At 38.2% G+C, this 18,673-nt stretch overlaps 1 protein-coding gene across 1 annotated transcript; it reads right to left on the bottom strand.

Moving 5' to 3' along the window:
* Positions 1–2,186: 2,186 nt before the first annotated feature.
* C3H5orf51 (chromosome 3 C5orf51 homolog) lies at positions 2,187–17,016 on the bottom strand. The gene is made up of 6 exons (XM_038322432.1): positions 16,876–17,016; positions 13,431–13,537; positions 10,996–11,142; positions 9,146–9,277; positions 8,097–8,211; positions 2,187–6,754 (listed from the first exon to the last, which is right to left on the bottom strand). The coding sequence occupies exons 1-6, from the start codon at positions 16,973–16,975 to the stop codon at positions 6,471–6,473; spliced, it is 885 nt and encodes a 294-aa protein (XP_038178360.1). The 5' UTR covers positions 16,976–17,016; the 3' UTR covers positions 2,187–6,470.
* Positions 17,017–18,673: the final 1,657 nt, after the last annotated feature.

Below are 18,673 nucleotides of genomic sequence, written 5' to 3'. Positions count from 1 at the left end.
GTTCAATAGCTACCCTTTTCTGTGATATTGGTCCTAATTACTAATTACACTTGCTTCTCCTTAAGAATTAGGTATAAGTGGGCTGTGTGTGTGCATCTGTGTTTTGGAATCACCAATTTACCAATTTCTTGGAGCTTCGTAAAAACAGCCTACGGAGACTATCAGGAGGCTGCGGAACTAAAGATCTCCAAGAAGCCCTATCTGTATTAAAGATATTGCAGGATATGTGCCATTGACTGACTAGTATATCCTGCTTTGGAGAGAGTTTTGTAGCTGGAGAGCCAAAAGTGCCTCAGTAAAGTCCTTTAATAGCGCTTTCCCTTCAATCTCTGTATTCGGTCTAACCTTGTCAGGAATATTAGGTAAAACTTGTGGTTAGTAAGCTAGCAAACATCAAGCCTTTACAAATGTTTTAAGGTTTTAATTTAACTATAGGTATGTGAGTATTCGCATGAATCACAGGATCCTGCAGAGGCCAGAGACACATCCCCTGGGGCTGGAACTTGCAGCTGTGTGCCACCCACTCAGGTCCATGGAAGAACAGTACATGCTCTTAATTGCTGAGCCGTCATCTCTCCAGCCCCCTTTACCTATCTTAAAGTAAATAATGTAACATTTGAAATTCAGAGGAGAGTTACCCAATTTCATCTAGGCCGGTACATAAATGCTGCCATCAGTGTAGGTGGTAGATGTATTTGATATATGGCCTTTGTTCATGTGAACTGCTCCCGCAGCTCAGTGTGCCATTCAAAGTAACTTGAGTAGTCTCTGCCTGTGGCTACTCATATTTTCTTTACGTAAGAGTTGTTATTTTGCCTCAAAAAAGCCCAATCATTAGGTACTTTATACCAAAATGGCGTCTTAGGTTCATTACAAAAATTTAAGTACACTAAAAATTTGTTCAATGATCGATGAAAGAAAATTTGATAGGAAAACAGAATGTGGTATTCTTAGAAGCAACTAGTGAATTTTTAGTCTTTCAGAAGCCATGTCTATTCTGCTCACTTTAATCTTAATTTAAAAGACATTTAAGAAAAAGAGGTAGACAGTATTATATAGCACTGGATATGGTTCCTTTAGGAAAGACACTTGGTAGCATGTATCAGTCATTTTCAAATAGACTATCTCAATCTAAAATTGTCAAGCAGTAAGTGTTTACCAAGATACCTAGCTATATTGTTTTTGTGAAAACACTTCAATTTTATGATCTGCATATACAATTGATTTAACCTCTATTGTCAAATGTTCTTATATCTAATCCATAGGATGTTTAAAAATTAATCCCATTTTTTAATCTTCAAAGTAGAAGGCAAGAGCCACATCTTTATCAACATTAAACCTTCAAAGAACATACTAGGCTATCAGAAATAGTCGCTAGTATATAAATATTAAAACAATGGAGACTTAATAATATATGGCACATGGAACAGTACTTACTGCTCAGTAGTAGACCATAAATGCTTTTCAACAGGGCCCATCATTCAGAAAGTGGTACCTGAGGACCTGAATGACAAGGAGAGAAGTTCAACAAAGCTCGACGATAGGGCAATTGAGGCTCTGTGAGAATCTAAATTTAAAATGATGATTATTCCACACGCCATTGCTAGCAAATAGGTCAAGCATAGGCTCGGGTCATGGCACTTCTCCTCCCTAAGATGTTTTATTTTCATAGAAAGAAAATTAACATGAGAAACTAAGTCAGTTAAGCATGAAGAAACAAAATGCCACTGTTCTTGTATTACAAGGAAATGTGAATTATCTATTGAATGAGGAAGAATTCAGATTCCTTATAGAAATATTTGTGGAAATTAATATTAATGGGCTGGAGAGGTGGCTCAGTGGTTAGGAGCTCCTCCTGCTCTTGCAGAGGATGGAAGTTGGAATCCTAACACCCACACCAGCTGACTCACATCACCTGAAACTTTAGCTCCAGAGATCTGAAGCCTCTAGCCTCTGCGGGCCATGAGCACAGAAATACACCATCTAAACATACTTAAAAATAATAAAAAGAAATAGAATATTAAAAGCCAAAAAGACTTAATAATTTGCATAGAATTACAGTTAGGATGGCAGGGTTGTGACTTAATTCAGGCCTTCTAGCTCCAGAACACTCTGAATCATTATGCTAACCTGTCTGCAAGTTATTAGGACCAGAAAAAAAGCATTCAAAAATCAGGACAGCAAACTGAGAGGAAATGTTTTTATTCTGATGCAAGAATAAAATATAAAACAAGAAACAAGTACAGGAATGTGGTTTTATTTTATTAATCATGTTCCAAAACACTGTAGTTGGAAAAGTTCACTAAAAGTTGCAAAGACAAAACTACTCAACACCAGCATAAGTATATGAATACTTTTAATTCTGGCTATATTAAGCTTATGTTAATATAATACTTCCATAATGTATTTCATTTTATATTAAAAGAACTCAGGGTAAGTAATACTAGAGAACTATGGAATCCTGGATTCTGTAGCAGATTGGTTTATCCGCATAGTTACAAAAGGGGCCCAAAAAGACGGACCAAGGATACAAGCAATCTAAAGTAGACCACGTTAGTAGCAGTGGGTTTTTAAAGTGTCATGAAGATAAGTCAGACAATGACTTCACACACAGCTCATACATTTTAATGAAGATCAGAGCACTGATGGCAAGGCTGTAAAGCTGGGAATGTAACTTTATGGTGGGCTTTTAATCATGACTCTTACTGCACTCTACTGTATGCAAAAGACAAGGGAATGCCATATGTGCCTTAACACCAAATAATGCACAGTAGCCACAAAGCCTATAAACATAGTAAGAGACAGTCTCTTAGTCTTTTTGTTGTTGTTGTTTTTGTTTTACGACACAGGGTTTCTGTGTAATAGCCCTAGCTGTCCTGAAACTTCCTTTGTAGACCAGACTGGCCTCAAACTCACATTCAAGTCTTACAGCCCGATCCATATCAGAAAATTTATACTGAGTAAAGAATGATAAACATTTAAGGATTGTAGGAAATCCTATAACATTTTATATCTTAGTAAACAGCAGAGAATTCCAACTAAAGATAAAGTGGTTTTTCACTAGAAGTAGAAAAAGAAAACCCATTGAACATCAGCATGAATATATAATATATACATTAACTGACATATTAAGTACCTCTTAATGTAATATTCCCATACCATGTTACCTCATATTGTGTTTTAAATATATAGGGAAGTGATATTAAAGAAACTACAGAGTTTGGCTTCTGTGGACAGATATAGGAACCTTACAGAAGACAGAAAAGGGAACTGGAAGGTAGGAGGAAAACTGCCTGGAATGAATAAAATGCCAAGGCCTTTAGGCAGTAGACATTAGGAACGCCACTGATAAGAAGTCCATTCAATGCAGCAAAAGTGAGAAGGTTGTAGGTGGTGACTTCCCTAAGAAAATCTCTGAGAGTACTGAATATACAAGGTATCTTAAATAACAGGATAGAAATTGAAGACGGGTGCTTAGATGTGCCGTTCTCATCACTCTAAATAAAATAGCACCCATCTCCAAGCCACACTTGTCCCTTACACACTACATCATGCTTAATAGCATTATCCCTTGACATGCTGTATATTCCTCATCCACTGATGGATGATGGAGATGTTTCCAAAGCTATATCCTCAGTGCCTAGGACAAGATATGGCATGTAGCAGGCATACAACAGTTGTTGAAAAAAATCGATTGTAGGCTTAACTATTGTCCATATGTGGAATATTTGGTATTTTGAGGTTACTTCATTCTACATAAAAGAATTTACTCATCAAGATTAAATGAATACAAAATGTTTTGTTCATTTATAATACCACAGTAAAAAGTACTGCAACTATTATGGTCTACAAATTGTTCTCCAATTGTTTGGGGGGAGGGAGTAAATTATACAAAAGCACCCAAGAATACCCTCATAACTGTACCAACCAGTGAGTCCACAAAGGTAATAAAGGCAAAACATGAAGTTTTCAGCTTCTGAAGAAAAAGTCTTGTTTTCTCAGGTTTAGTATCCAAGTAACATTTTACTCCTCTGAGAAATATATTTTCCTTTTTGATGTATGAACTACTGGTATAGAGGGCATGGCAGTTTGGAATGCAATAGCAGCAACCCTTTTGTGCAAAATTTGGCATTTCAAATCATGCCTCATTAATTCAAAAAACATAACTACCTACCATGCAATGAACAGTATGTGCAAAGGTAAAATTTTAAGATATGGAGTTCATTTAATAGTAAGAAAAATAATTACAACACATTGTACTGTGGTAATGTGGAAAACGGAAGACAAAAAATATGAAGGAATATCTAATTTCTACTGGAAAGGGCTGAAAACAGCCTCTGGACACAGTATTACTAAAGTACATCATACAAGTAAATTATTTACCTGACCACAAAGAAAGGCCTGGAAATAATGGTGTCTACAAAGGTACTGAGGCTGTAACACATAAGTGCATTGGGAAAGTACTGGAAGAACTTGATTAATTGACTATAACCCACTGAAAAAGTCTGTGCTTCTAAAAATCACATTAAAGATTATTTAATTTTAGAAAGTGAAGGTATTTTCATAATAAAACTTGCTAAAATGCTAGGAAACATAAAAATCTTGGTTTTATAAAGGTATGCCAGGAGTTGAAGCAGGGATAGAGGAATCTCCCTTAGCTACTATTGCCTATTCAGAATTTTGTTTATCAAAAAGGAGCCTGTAATTTTGATGTTTGAAAAAATGTTGATCTAGAAGACAAATCAGAGTGAGTATAGAAATGAGGCTGGGAAGGTAAACCTTCTGTTTCCCTTCCTGAAAAACTACACAAAACTGGGGAGGCAGGGAATGAAGCAGAGAAGATTTTACATCTTTCTTTTGCTCATACTGAACTTAAAATTACTGTGTAGCCAGCATTTAATAGGCAGTTAGAAATAAACTTTAGAGAAAGCAAGGAGACTGGGGCTCAAGTCCCTGGCATGGAAGTCAGCCTGATATTATGGGCACTGCAAGCCAAATGGCTGTGAAAGATATTCTTTAGCATTTCGAATAAAAAGCAAGAAAGAAGAACAGAACTTACATGAAGACAGAAAGTGAGAAACAACAAGAAAACAAGGAACTAGAAAAGATTAGTCATCAAAAAATAGACAATCTATTTTTCTTTAAAACAGAAAAATGAGTAAATATAAGTTGACTCCTTCAGAATTTAAACTTTCTGTGAAAGAACAACGGTAGAGGTGACTAATGAAATTTGATTCTACCACAGCGGGAAGGACAGGCACCTTCGTTGCTTACAGTCAAGGGGTTCTTCCAAGTGAAGTCACGCATGTAGAAACACACTCTGAAAGACTACATGCCTTCCACGTAACTAAGTCTCCTAAGAATAAACAGCTGATGGAGGACTGATGCAGTGTTGAAAGCCGGCTAAGGACAACACTACCAGATAAGACGGAAGAGGAAACAATGGGGAGAGTAGTTCAGATGACGTCCCATGAAATGCAGGGCAAAGAAAGCATGAAAGAGGCTCACTAAGAGTCAGGAGAACAGTCAAGAAAGAAACCTGTTAAAAGGATAAAAGCTGTAGAATAAAAATAGAGAGAAACCAATAAAAACAAGGAATTTTAAAAGCTGAAAAGTGGAGAAACTGAGTATGGCTAATGCACAAGGTGCAGGAGCAGAAATTACTGGAATGTAAAGATGTCACTGGGACAGAAGTCTAGTGCATCAGAAGGGAGCATCATACAGACCATCCCAAGACAACAGGAGTTGAGGTAGGCAGAAAGATGGTGAGCAAGACAGCAAACTAGGCTCTCTGACCATCAGCATTTCAATCCTAATAAAGGCAAAATATATGTAAAGTTCATTATATGCAAAGATGTGCCCTAAAAGCATCTGAACTGATAGAATCATTTACACTAATTTTTATCTTCATTATTGGAGAAACCATGCAGTTTTTGTTTTTAACAAAATAAGAAAAATAATTTATAAAGTAGCTAAGTAAATAATTTAAGTATTATTAGTAATACATGGCGAAATAAATACAATGGTTCATTTCTAAAATCTTTTGCCATTTAGATTACTGGAAATAAAATCTAAATATAGTTATAATCTTTTAATTGCCTACATTTATACGGATCTATATATCTGAAACAAGGAGAAAACTGATTTTCATCTTTGAAGTATGCAGATTTTGTGTTACATATATTTTACCACAGTGAAATGTAACTGGGGTCCTCCTCACCAGTGGCAGGATTGTATGCAGTTCAGTTCAGTTAGAATAACATATGTGCTATTTTAGAAGGGAGAGACTACTTTTTCACAGATTTAGACTATACAGTGAACGGTGATAGCATTAGAGAAGGGTAGCCATGCTGGGGGCATCTTTACGTAGTGTATATACTCAGGGTCAGTGGAGACATCGCCTCTCCTGAAGCCCTCTTTTCCCTCTCACCCATCTCGACTTCTCCCAAGCAGTGAGGACAGATGAGCACCTAGCTACAGCGCTGCTGAAAGAAGCTCAGAATCTGCTGAGCGTTCACCGTGCTCCACCCCTGCTCCTTCAGAGGTCCTTCACACACCGACACATACTTCTTCAAAATTTTTTCTCCTACTTCTCGGAAATCCAAAGGCTCTTTGTGTGTGCTGCAACTTGCTCCAAAAACATCAGATTCAGCTTCATGATTTTCTGACTGTAGATCTGTGCAATGCTTTAATCCCCAGTAGCACATTTCTCCGCTGTACATCATAGCCAGCACATGAATATCACTAAATATTCCTGGGAAGGTCATTTATTTTGAAATTAGAGTTAAGTTTATAGAAAGCAACATCAGCTATTGAAAAACTAATGTCTTTAGCAATAAACATTTTTCATACCATTTACTAATGCTCAGAAAAGCCCACTATCACTAACACAATTCTAACTTAATCAATGCTGTGTCTTTTACCTAGATAAGAAATTCCCCCAAACAAAGCAGAGTATTGTCAAATAATATTTTTAATAACGGTTTAGTTATTCTTAACATTTATATGAGGCCTCTTTAGGACCTTATTTGAGAATTAATTTCACTGGTGGAACCCTTCTAGATTATAGCCTAAATTCTGTGAATAACTTCAGAACTCTCATAAATTTTATGATCTGCATCCATGAACACAAAGTTTATTTTGAAGGATGCTCTAGGATCAGTGATATAACTATATTGTTATAATACATCTTATATTTGAGTACACTAACAGTCTTATGTATTATCGTGTGTTTGGTAGGCCATACAACTCTAAACTATCACAGATGCTAAAGATATCCAAGATGCTTTGTATCACTAGGAAAAAAGAATACCAGGACAATTTCCATCAAAAGATGACTATTCCTTTAACATTATTCCCAAAAGTTGTGCAATTAAATATTTAAGGTCAAAGCATGTTAATTTGTTATAAAGACAAATTAGACTTAGAATAAGAGATCTAGGTAGACCAGGAGTAGTAGGAACACTACATTATTTTCTACATGTAAAGCAATTTCTACCTATCAAGTACAATTAGCACATAAAAAGCCCTAAAAGTCTATCTCCTTTAAAACTTACTTCTAGTATGATATTAATAGCCAAATCTAGTTCTTGTCAAAACAAAAGTAAGCAAAAGTAACATGATACGTTAACTCTTCCAAATTAACTCCAGGTTCTGCATCCTGTTGACCTCCATGGGTACCTACACACATGCACATAAATTCACTCACACATAAACACTTGAATAAAAGCAAAACTACACACACACACACACACACACACACACACACACACACCTACCTCACATCTTATTATGTACCTCTGACTGTCCTGGAACTCACTATACAGAACAAGCTGATCTTGAACTCACAATTCCTCATGCCTTTGCTTCTTGAGTACTGGGATTTTTATAAAGATTTGTGCCAATACATCTAGCTAAAACTAAACATGTTTTAAGTGTTTTTCTACATTATATGAAAAAACTGTAGTTCTTGCATTTATGTTAAATCTCGTATGAAATTTCAATGAGAGTACAGTTATCAAGCTTTCTAAAATCTTAAAAAAAAAAAGAAAGAAAAGAAAACTTCACTTAGGAATTTTAACAAGAAATCACCTTACCTGTGCTCAGTAATTTAGCTGTGTCTAGGTCTTGGAAAGAAACACCTTCATTTAACTGGATAGGGCATCGATAATTTAGCATCTGCAGCAAGTAATTGATCCCATCAACAAGGTACTAAATAAAGAAATCAAATAAATTACAGCATTATACACAGAACTATAAACAAGTACTTTCTGCCTCATTCTTTACTCAAGGATAAATGGACTGATACAGAAGTACATATAAGTACTATGATATTCCAATGGCATAAAGACTTATCAGCCTGAGACTGTCTTAATATAAGTAAACCCTCCCAAATAATGAGTATGGAACAAGGAGGAAATAGCAACCACAAACACATGCTGCAGCAATGCAGTTATTAAAAAAATGTTATCAAAGGATGAATGTTGTAAAGATGGATTCAAAAAACCCTTAAAAATAAATACGGAGTTTTGTCTGTTTTGCAGTACTTGGTACTAAACCTAGGGCATCATGAATGCTAGATAAGTGTCCTATATTGAACTATATTGAAATATGGTGAACTATATTTTAGCCCATTTTATGATTCAAATATAACTAATTTTTTTTCTATTTAAAAGTATGGCTTCCCATTTCCAAGACTATGCAAACTATGGATACATTTAGACTGAGCTGGAATTCTTAGTGACACAATACTAAGATTCATGTCTTTGGAATAATAATTGTTAGAATAGACAGAGCCATATTGTTTTAGGAGCAGGGTCCTACAGGCTTCTCAGGATTACCTTGCTTACAAAGAGACACACATAACAAAACTTCTTTATCCAAAGAAAATATTTAGAAATTAACAGCTTTATCTTATATTCAAACAAAAACAAAACTCAAGAACCTGAGAAACACATGCAGTAGTCTCCAAATGCTATTCTTTCATGTGTCATCTTAGTCTTTACAGAAATTCCAAGAGCATAGTCTGTGAACCTAAAATGTAGGTCTACTAGCCCAGAACCTCTGATTTCACTACTGATATTATAAGATGTTCTCAAGTCTGTAAATGCTAACAATCAAAATCATAAATGAAATTGTTTCTTACCTTCTGGAGCAAGTTGGATTTTCTCAGGAGCCACTCCCTTCTCTTAGTTAGGGAGTGACAGTACATATATAACAGGGCTCCTCGTCTCCAAGAGAGGCATTCCAGTAGCTCATCCCCAAGCAAATCACACAGCTGAAAAGAAACACAAAAAGCATATCCACAAAAAAGCCATACATTTACAAAAATCAAACTTCTAAAAAAAATTAAGCAACTAAAAGCATTCTCATTTCACAGAATGTGTCCAGATTAGGTTACAGAGGAAGGCTTACACTTGAATTAAGTAGAAATATTGTCATCTGTTGGTATATATACAGCAAAATAACTCTTTAATTTACAAGTAGTATTAAAAAGTAACTTGAAATATGATAGTAGCAAATTCCCCTACTATTATTTGGAAAAATGCAAAATCCATTCTCATTAAAAAGATACCCTTTTAGGAACACATTGAGTCAAAATAATATCTATTTTTCTAGAAGGAAATAGGAACTACAGAAAAGAATAAGAATTAATTTGCTAGAATAAGGAAAAGCTACATATGAAAAAATAACTTAAATAAACCAAAATGTTTATAGTGGTATGGCCTTTAAATCTTGGGGTAATTGCTCTACCAGCAAGCCTGTCTTAATGAATACAGAAAGCCAAGAAAGTATTGAGGCAGACGGTCAACAGGTACATAAATACAAGAAATCATTTACTTGAAATAGTACCCAGCAGGGCCAGCAAGAAGGCTCAGCAGGTAATGGTACTTGTTGGCAAGACTTGAAACCTGAATTCAATCACAGAGCCCGTATGGTGGAAGAAGAGAACTGATCTCCATACGTGTACTGTGGCACACACATGAGCATGACACATTGTACCCACAAACACATGTTTAAAAACGGGGGGAAAAGAATAACCCAGGACTAGATACCGAGATACATAAGGCCAACTAGAGAAGGCTGTTAACAAAGCGTGTGAACAGGACATTAGAGGTAGATCAGAGACATCGAAGCATGAAGGAGACATCCTTGGGCAATGCCTGTCTCTACAATGAAGAAGAGGAGAGTTTCTGGCAAAGAGCAAGCCAAATCTTCTAAAGATGGCGAAAAGAACATGGAGGAGACAAAGGATCGGTGCCAGTAAGAAAGGCAGCAATGTTCACCAGCGTCAGGATTTAAACAGACAGTAAGGACTGGGCGTGGTGGCACATGATTTTTATTCCAGTACTTAGGAGGTGGAGGCAGGTGGATTTCTGTGAGTCTAAGGTCAGCCTACTTTACAGAGTTCAAGGGCAGCCAGTATTACACAGTGAGACTCTGTCTCAAAACTCTAAAGAAAAAAAAAGGGCAATAAAGACAATTAGATTTTATGACTGTCAAAAAACAGTGCTTGCAAAAGTAAAGGCGACAAGGAAATATCTGTGTTAGAAAAGGATTCTGTATGCAGCACAATTAAAATTCCATTATATAGATATTCTGAAAGTAGTTCATAAAATACACTTTTCTGGTCATGGTCTGGAGTATTAACCTCCTCTCCCCCAATGCCCATCCACTTTGAGACAAGATCTTTCTAAATAGTCTCGGCTGGCCTGTAACTCACTATGTAGACCAGGCTGGCCTCAAACTCACAGATCCCCTTGCCTCTGTCTCCCAAGTGATAGGAATAAAGCATGTGAATCCAAGCTCAGCAAACCTCTTTCTTTTAATCTTAACTTAAAACAGGATACATTCACAAGCAACAAAAATATTGTCTAAAGAGCATACCAAAACCACACAGAGAAACCCTGTCTTGAAAAACAAAACAAAAGAGCAGAACAGCGGCAAGACAATGTGACAATGTTCTGTTATAATTTGCATGTACACAGCACTTACCTTGGGATGCATATTGTTTTCTTTAACTAAAATTTCTGGTTCTGAAAGAAAACTGAGAAGCTCCTTTACTTTCTGGGGAGAAGAGTCTTCAGGAAAATCTTCATCTACTAGCTTATTCTCCTCAAAATATGTCATGTCTAATATGGCCTTAAAACAACAACAACAAAAAGTATCTGTAAGAGATGAAACTTTACAGGGTAGCAAAGTGTTTGGCCTTGTGTATATAGAAGCTTTTCAGACACTCAACCATGTCAGCACTGTATTTAAATTTGAAAGGAAGCAAAATGTTCAGGCACCAAAAGGATCACCGTTTCAAGAAGTAAATGAAGATTCATGTTTCAATTAACATGTCATAATTATGAAAATGTAATCAATTATTATTTGCTGTTCATATTTGTATAACCCCCGAATGGTTTATAAATGCCTTAAGTTTTATAGTCTAATTCTACTTTTTAATGCTGAATCTTTGAGGGATTTGTGTTCCCAAATATACAGCCAGTATTTGAGAGCATACATACTGCCACCACCTAAATGAAGTATGCCATCAATGTATGCAATTCTATTACTGAGTCCCCAGCAGCCTGTAAGACCTTAAAACTCCTTAGTCCTTTTACTTATTTTAATCTGCTGGAAACTGGGTTACAGTGGTAGTTTTTCTACTGGTCACAAAACTAACCAAGGACAAGCTAGTACCTTTCAAAGTTCCTTTCTTTGAGAGTAAAATGAATATGTAAAATACATGAAACACTACAAGCACAATTCATGATACCTAAGTAATAAGGCCTAAGCCTTATCTCCAATGGGAGAGAGATCAGCTTCTTACAATCTTGATTCAGAGCCACGTGCATCTTATAGAAGGAAGCTAAGGAAGCAGAGTCATGAGCAGAGTTCAAGGCATGGGAAATCTAAGTCTGTATCCCTAGATATTCTGCTATATTGGGGAAGTTCAGTATTTAGAGGATCCTCATGTGAAAGACAAGCAGTATACACACCATAGCAGACAACAGTGGAAAGTTTTCTGAAGAGCTAGAGACCTTCCAAGTTAGTTCTTAGGGTTTAGCTACTATAGGCTAAATCAGTCATGCTTGGAGGCAGTAACACTCATATGTACCTCCCATGAAGAAGCACAGTGCTGGGCTTGTCAACACTACAAATGTGCACTTTCCAAACTTAACCAAGTCCTCCATTTTCCATAACTACTTCATCTTTACTCTCTTAGCAATTAAGAAAGGGCATATGAAAGCACATTGCCAACTATAAAGTGCTATTCAAGTATCAATTACTATAATGGCATACAGTTCAAGATGTCAGCTTGTTTGAAAAGACCAAGAAAGCATATACCACCCAAAAGGAAGGTGTGGTTGTTTGAAAGAAAATGGCCCCAATACGGAGTGGGTACTCTTAAGAGGTGTGACTCTTTGTTACAGTAGGTATGGCCTTGTTGGAAGAAGTGTGTCACCGTGGAGGCAGACTTTGAGTTCTCATATGTGCTCAAGCTATGCCCAGTCCTCAGACTACTTCCTGTTGCTAGTGGTGTAGGTCTCTCAGCTTCTCCAATACCATGTCTGCCTGCATGCCACCATGTCCTGCCATGGTGATAATGGACTAAACCTCTGAAACTGTAAGCCACCCCAATAAATGTTTTTCTTTTACAAAAGTTGTTGTGGTCATGGTAAGTCTTCACAGCAATAGAAACCCTGACTAAGATAGAAAGCAAAAAGTAACAGTAAAATGTCACGAATGCATATAATGACAGCACAGCAATCAAGTTTACAATCAATCCTAAGAAAATGTGAATTCCAGGGGAGAAAATTAGGCATTGATTTCTAGTATTCTGATTAGTTATCAATAATTATTTTAATAGAAGTATTTTTCTTTACATATCTAATGAATCTTAACTCCTTTCAAACTGCAGTTTTTCTTTTTTAGCAAAATTCAATGCTTTACAATTAATTTGATTTTATTTATAGACTTGTTTATAAATAAAATTTGATTTTATTTATTTATAAAACCTTTGGAAGCCTAGCATTTAAATAATCAATCTGATATCAAAATGCCAGAGTTCAGGGACTGAGAAAGATGGCTCATTCAATGAAGTATTTGATGTAAACATTAGGACCTGAGTTTAGATCCTCAGCACCCATGTAAGAAGCGGAGCCTGGCACTGGGCACCTGTAATCTCAGCACTGGGAGGCTAAGAAAGGCACTTCTCTGGCACTCACTGGCTGGCCAGCTGGCCCAGCTGAATCCGTAAGTTACGGTTCAACGAGAGACCTTGTCTTAAAAGTCAAGACAGAGCGCGACTGAAGAAAACACCTAACATCAATCTCTCATCTCCACGTGAATGCACGCAAGTCCACAAGTCTCCACATCCACATGAATGTGTGCACTACACACACCCTCAGTAAAGCCAGACATCATGTTTGTGTTAGTACCTGTGTGTACAGTTCCAAAAGACTTGATGGATTTGAACATTCTTGCTCTTCTCCACACAAGAGTTTCAATTTTTCTAGAGCTGCAGAGGCCCGAATTAAAAAGTGATCTGAAAGTAATAAAAACATGATTATTTTACATAAATCCAAAGGGCATTTTAAACAAAAAAAGTACTATGTAACAGAAATGATATAACGAAACTATACTGTGCCAAGATAGCAATTTCTTACATAAAATATTAAGTATTTCATACATAAAACCCAATCACAATGAAATAAATTTATTCTTCAAAGCAAAGGCGTGAAAGGTTTTTTAAAAATTCACTGTTGCTACTTCTTAAATTTAGAAATAGCATTCTTAAGAGACTTTATTAAGGAATTAAGTATACAGCTCACTCTTTCTTGGTATGTATATGTAGTGTACATGCATATGTATGCATGTTTACACACATGAGCACACACATGCAGGTATGCACATGGAGGGCAAAGACTGACATCAAGATGTCTTCCTCAAGCCAGGGGGTAGTAGCACACGGTTTTAATCCCAGCACTCAGAAGGGAGTTGGATCCCTGTGAGTTTGAGGCCAGCCTGGTCTACAAGAGCTAGTTCCAGAACAGGCTCCAAAGCTACAGAAAAAACCCTGTCTCAAAAAACCACCACCAACAACAAAAAAGATGTCTTCCTCAATCATTCCTTACCTTACATATTGAGGCAAGGCCTCTCACTTGTACAAGGAGCGTGCGATTCTGCTGGTCTAGCTGGTCAACTTACCCAGAGGGCACTGGGATTACATGTGGCCCGCTACAACTCACATTTACAGCAGTTCACCACACTGCACAGCACGTGCTTCACTTTCTGAGTCATCTATGTAGCTCTCGGTTTATTATATTTTTTACAATGTAGAAATACGCAAAGTACTTAATAAATTTACAACCTTTATGGGAATGCAAACTCCACAAATTTACAGAAAGAGCTTCCACTGAATGCATGTAATTTCATAAATGCAATTGCAAATGTTTCCTAAAAGAATTGGCCAAATCAAATCTTTGTGAAAATATCCGACTGTAAACAACTCTAACATACTTCCATTTTTAGTTGTTATAGCTACAATTACAATCTAGAGGACTATCTTATTCCTTTAAAATTTTGGTACAGGGCAAACTACCTCATTCCTTCAAAACCTATAGAAAAAACAAAACCAACAACAAACAAACATTCTAATTCTTCCATACACTTTATCACAATTTACCCAACTTTCCAACCTTCACCATCTCCCCGTCACTACTATATTTGCTTGACTTCTGATTTCAGACTTTGTGGGTCCCAAAGACACTATCCTCCCTCAAATGTCACTTCAGTAGTAAAATGTATATATGCATACCACAGTACAAGACACTAAAGTCTCTAAGCCTTTTATCTGAAACACGGAACCATTCCTAATCATTTGCCAGTGGACAATGTAGTAGTTGGTGTGGTCTCATCTGATCCAGCCTCTGCAGTTACATAAAGAGATAAGTTATTCACTGTTAGGATAAAAAGACCATCAGGTATGGCAGCTGGCAATCATATAACACCCTTTAGTTTTCACGGGCAAAAAAATTAAACTATAGCTTTAGAGGAATTTTTGTTGCTGTAAGATCACTATTCACCTGCACTGAATGCTATCTACTTAGGTCTCTTCCTATCTCTCCTTGGCCCAAAAGAACCAACTAACCAACTCAGAAAACAAGATTCTACTGTGAACCCAAATAGTATGGAATGCTGCACTCCCGACATGCTTTAGAAGATTATAGTACATGCCGAGACTTGTATTGAACCAAGTCATTGCTGAAGCAAGATGTTATAGCTATTACCATAGGAGGGGTGTGGTGCTGGCATAGCTAGAAAAGTCCATAAAAATACATTCCCTTTAGCTAGAAATATTTACAGTAAACTGGCAAGGCAAGAGAGAAAAATGACTCACATAATCTCTGGAAAATATTCTTCTTATGGTCTAATTTCATACAAGACAATATCATACTGCTAATAATGAGAAAAAACAGAAACAAATGGCCACAAATACAAAGAGCATTCTCAAGTGGAATGGAGATGCGCCTTATATAACCTGGTTTGAATAGAAACTCTCAATACTGACAACTTAATAAAAACATTTAACTATTAGGCTAAAGGGCAAGTTTCCGATGTGTTTTGTTTTTGTCGTATGGAAAAGGATCAAGTCTAATTTAAATACATATAATCTTGTTTTAATTAAGCTTAAGTAAGTTCTATTAGTAAATCTCTAGTAAAATTAACTTCAATACTCACTAGGAGCTCATAAAGTGGACAGCTATGGCTGTGGTTTAAGTAAAATTTCAGATGTATAAAGACTCCAAAACTATATAACACTGAACTTTTCTTTCCAGGCGTCCTCTACATAGGATCACAGAATTCTTTCAAAAAATATGAAAGACTGTTGGGCTCAGCAATAAGTGAATAAAAATTATTCGGGTTCTCTGGGATGATACAAATAAAGCTAGAATTAAAAGAAACCTGGATATAGACTAGGCAACAGTCACTACTGAAGCCTGTTTCAATTGCCACAAACCAAAAGACAGCCTCAGTGTGGTGTGTGGGACACTGAAGAACACTATCCTACGAAAAAATACTCCAGCAAATGTTCTTCATTGAAAGTGGGCCATTTAATTGCAGAACCGATTCTGTAAATATACCAACTATTCAATCACTTGGGAAAAATGTATGAGTCTAGCTACAAGAATTTTAAGGCTCGTGCACGGTAAAGGCTCAACATTCAAATGAAGTACTGCCGAACCAATGTCAATTGAGAAATTATAAAAAGCAAACTGATTCCGACGTCAAAAGAAAGATGTTTCGCAACCCATTTTTTTTTCCTCCCGAGGAAACATCTCAGACATTTCTCAGAATACACAAGGCTTGGCGAGGACTGAGATGATGTGGAGGGAAGCACATTTCAACTAGCACCAGTGCAACTGTGTGAAATTCCGTTTATTTACAACTGAATTTTGAACTGAACACAGGGGAAATTTACAAGGCAGTAATGAGAAAGTGAACTGTCATGCTCGCCTCTCTGTATTTACTGGATGAAAAAAAAAAAAAGCATCGTTCATTTGGGAACAGTTAAGCATTCAGGAAAACATCCGTGTGTACTTTTACTCAGGGACTAGCCTTTGCGCAGATTCGACACTACACATCTGGTCGGATGTAAACAGAAAGGGTTTCAAGGAGTATGAAGAACGCTGCCTTGGCAGCACGACTTCTGAGGAGAGGGTAATGACTGCCCAATGGGGGCCGGCTCAGAAGCGCCAGCCCTCGGAGGGCCAGGACAGGGACCCCGCCTCGTAGCGCAGGCCGCGCCTTCTGGCCAGCGAGCGCGGCGGCCCCGCGGGTCTCCCCACCGTCCGCCCGCCTCCCTCTGCGGCGCTCCCTCACCGTCTTCCCCCGCGGCTTCGCTAAGGTGCTGTATGTGGGCCTGAGCCAGGTCCCCGAGCTCTTCCACCCGCCTCACCACACCGGACACCGCGGCCGCCATGGCCAGCTCGGGGCGCGCCGGCCCATCCACGTGACCGCGGCGGCATGCGATCACCTGATGGCCTTGCTGGCGGGGCGGGGGCGGAGCCCACGCGGCCGGTGGGCGGAGACATAGGCTCCGGGCGGTGACCGTCCTGGCCCGCAAAGGTCGTTCCGGGTATTTAGTTCCTCCCCGTCGCCCCGTCCCTCCCACAATCCTGTGCTGCAAGGGAGCCCGTGTGACGTCAGGGCACACCTCCCTCCCGCCTACTTCTTTCAACCAATCGGCAGCCGGCCATGCTCCAGGCTGAGCCAGTGGGATGTCGGCTGGCTCCGCGGGCGCGGGGAGAAGGCAGCCCCTGCAAGCCCCTGCAAGCCCCTGCAGCTAGCCGGCCGAGGGCCGCCTGGAAGGTCTGGAAAGAGGATTGCAGCTGTTGGCCCGGTAGGAAAGAGGCTGCCGAAAATAAAACGATTGTAGTCCCGCGGTCAGAAACGGAAGTCTGCGGATGGGTGAGGTTCATCCGAGCTCCGAGACGAACAACTAGCGAGGTGCTAGATGGAGTAACGCTTTTCCGAATATTAGCCCTGCAGCTTGTTTTAGCTCAGATATATCTTTGCTAGCTCACATTTTAAAGTATCTTCAGTGTCCTGCGCCCTAAACGTGGTAGGTAGTTTAGTTCAGCTTGAGACGCTTCTTACAAGTGTTAAGAGTTCTTCCGGATTTTAATAGGCACTCAAGAGGTCAAACCGCTTTGCATTCCATGAATGCTAATTCTTGCCTATGGCCACGGACATTTTAATGCTCTTTGTGAGTTTTTTCTGTTTGACACAGTCTATCTTGAATAACTCTATCCTTCCCTTCTTAGTTTAAGGCTTTTGTTCTTGACTAGTAGAAAATATTAAAAGTGCAAAAAATAGTATTGGATCTTTTAAGAGTTTATAACCACAGTGACTTGCCTTCAACTAGCCTTTGTAACTTAAGGGTCATCCTGGTGTCAATTCACTCAAAATGCACGGAACAAAAACCATGTGCTGTGTCCTTGGTGCTTGTATACCTGGCACGTATGTATACGGTTTTTAATTGAAAACAATTAACAAAATTTTCCAGATACTTTTGAAGGCCAGGAAAATTTTATCATCACTTGAGCAAGGCGAAATGAAGAATGTAAATGCTTCTGCTGGAGTGTTGGCCGACCCCTGAAATCCCAGCCCTTGAAAGGCTGAGGACAGAGGAACACTGCCAGAACTAGAGCAGCCTGCACAGGAGACAAACACCCCGCAGATGCTGAAGGATCCATATTCTAACATGCCAAACCGCACTAAATAAAACTGACAGTCACGAGCTTGGGTGATGATCATTTAAGAGAACTGGGTGAATTGCCTGGCTGACAACCACATGGCCACTCACAACTATCTAGACCTTTAGTCTTGACCTCTGTGAGCATTGTGTGCAGACATACATGCAGGCAAACTATCCATACACATGAAGTAAATGGGGAAAAAAGTTGTAATTACAATCATGATGATGCAGCCAAATCATAGTAATCAAAATGGAAAGTCTTAACACTGAGAATATTGTTCAACTGATAGTTTGGTGTGTCCATTTTCAGAGAGAGAGAGAGAGAGTTGGAAGGGATCTGAGCTAGTAGTCTAGTCTGTTATTTGTAGAAAAGAAGGAGACTGTTAACCCTCTAAACCATAGAATATACAATTCTGTGGT

Source organism: Arvicola amphibius, chromosome 3 (genome assembly GCF_903992535.2).
Source record: "Arvicola amphibius chromosome 3, mArvAmp1.2, whole genome shotgun sequence".
Classification (NCBI taxonomy): Eukaryota; Metazoa; Chordata; class Mammalia; order Rodentia; family Cricetidae; genus Arvicola; species Arvicola amphibius.
Note: the sequence above shows the minus strand (reverse complement) of the source record. Positions and strands in the feature narration are given on the sequence as shown.

What these genes read in the sequence shown, in the direction of transcription:
- C3H5orf51 (XM_038322432.1), bottom strand. Translation starts at nt 16,975, where the DNA reads ATGGCGGCCGCGGTGTCCGGTGTGGTGAGGCGGGTGGAAGAGCTCGGG. An exon ending in AAAACAATATGCATCCCAAG is followed by an intron (nt 9,278 to 10,995) that starts GTAAGTGCTGTG and finishes GTTTCTTTTCAG; the next exon opens with CTGTGTGATTTGCTTGGGGA. An exon ending in AATCCAACTTGCTCCAGAAG is followed by an intron (nt 8,212 to 9,145) that starts GTAAGAAACAAT and finishes TTCTTTATTTAG; the next exon opens with TACCTTGTTGATGGGATCAA.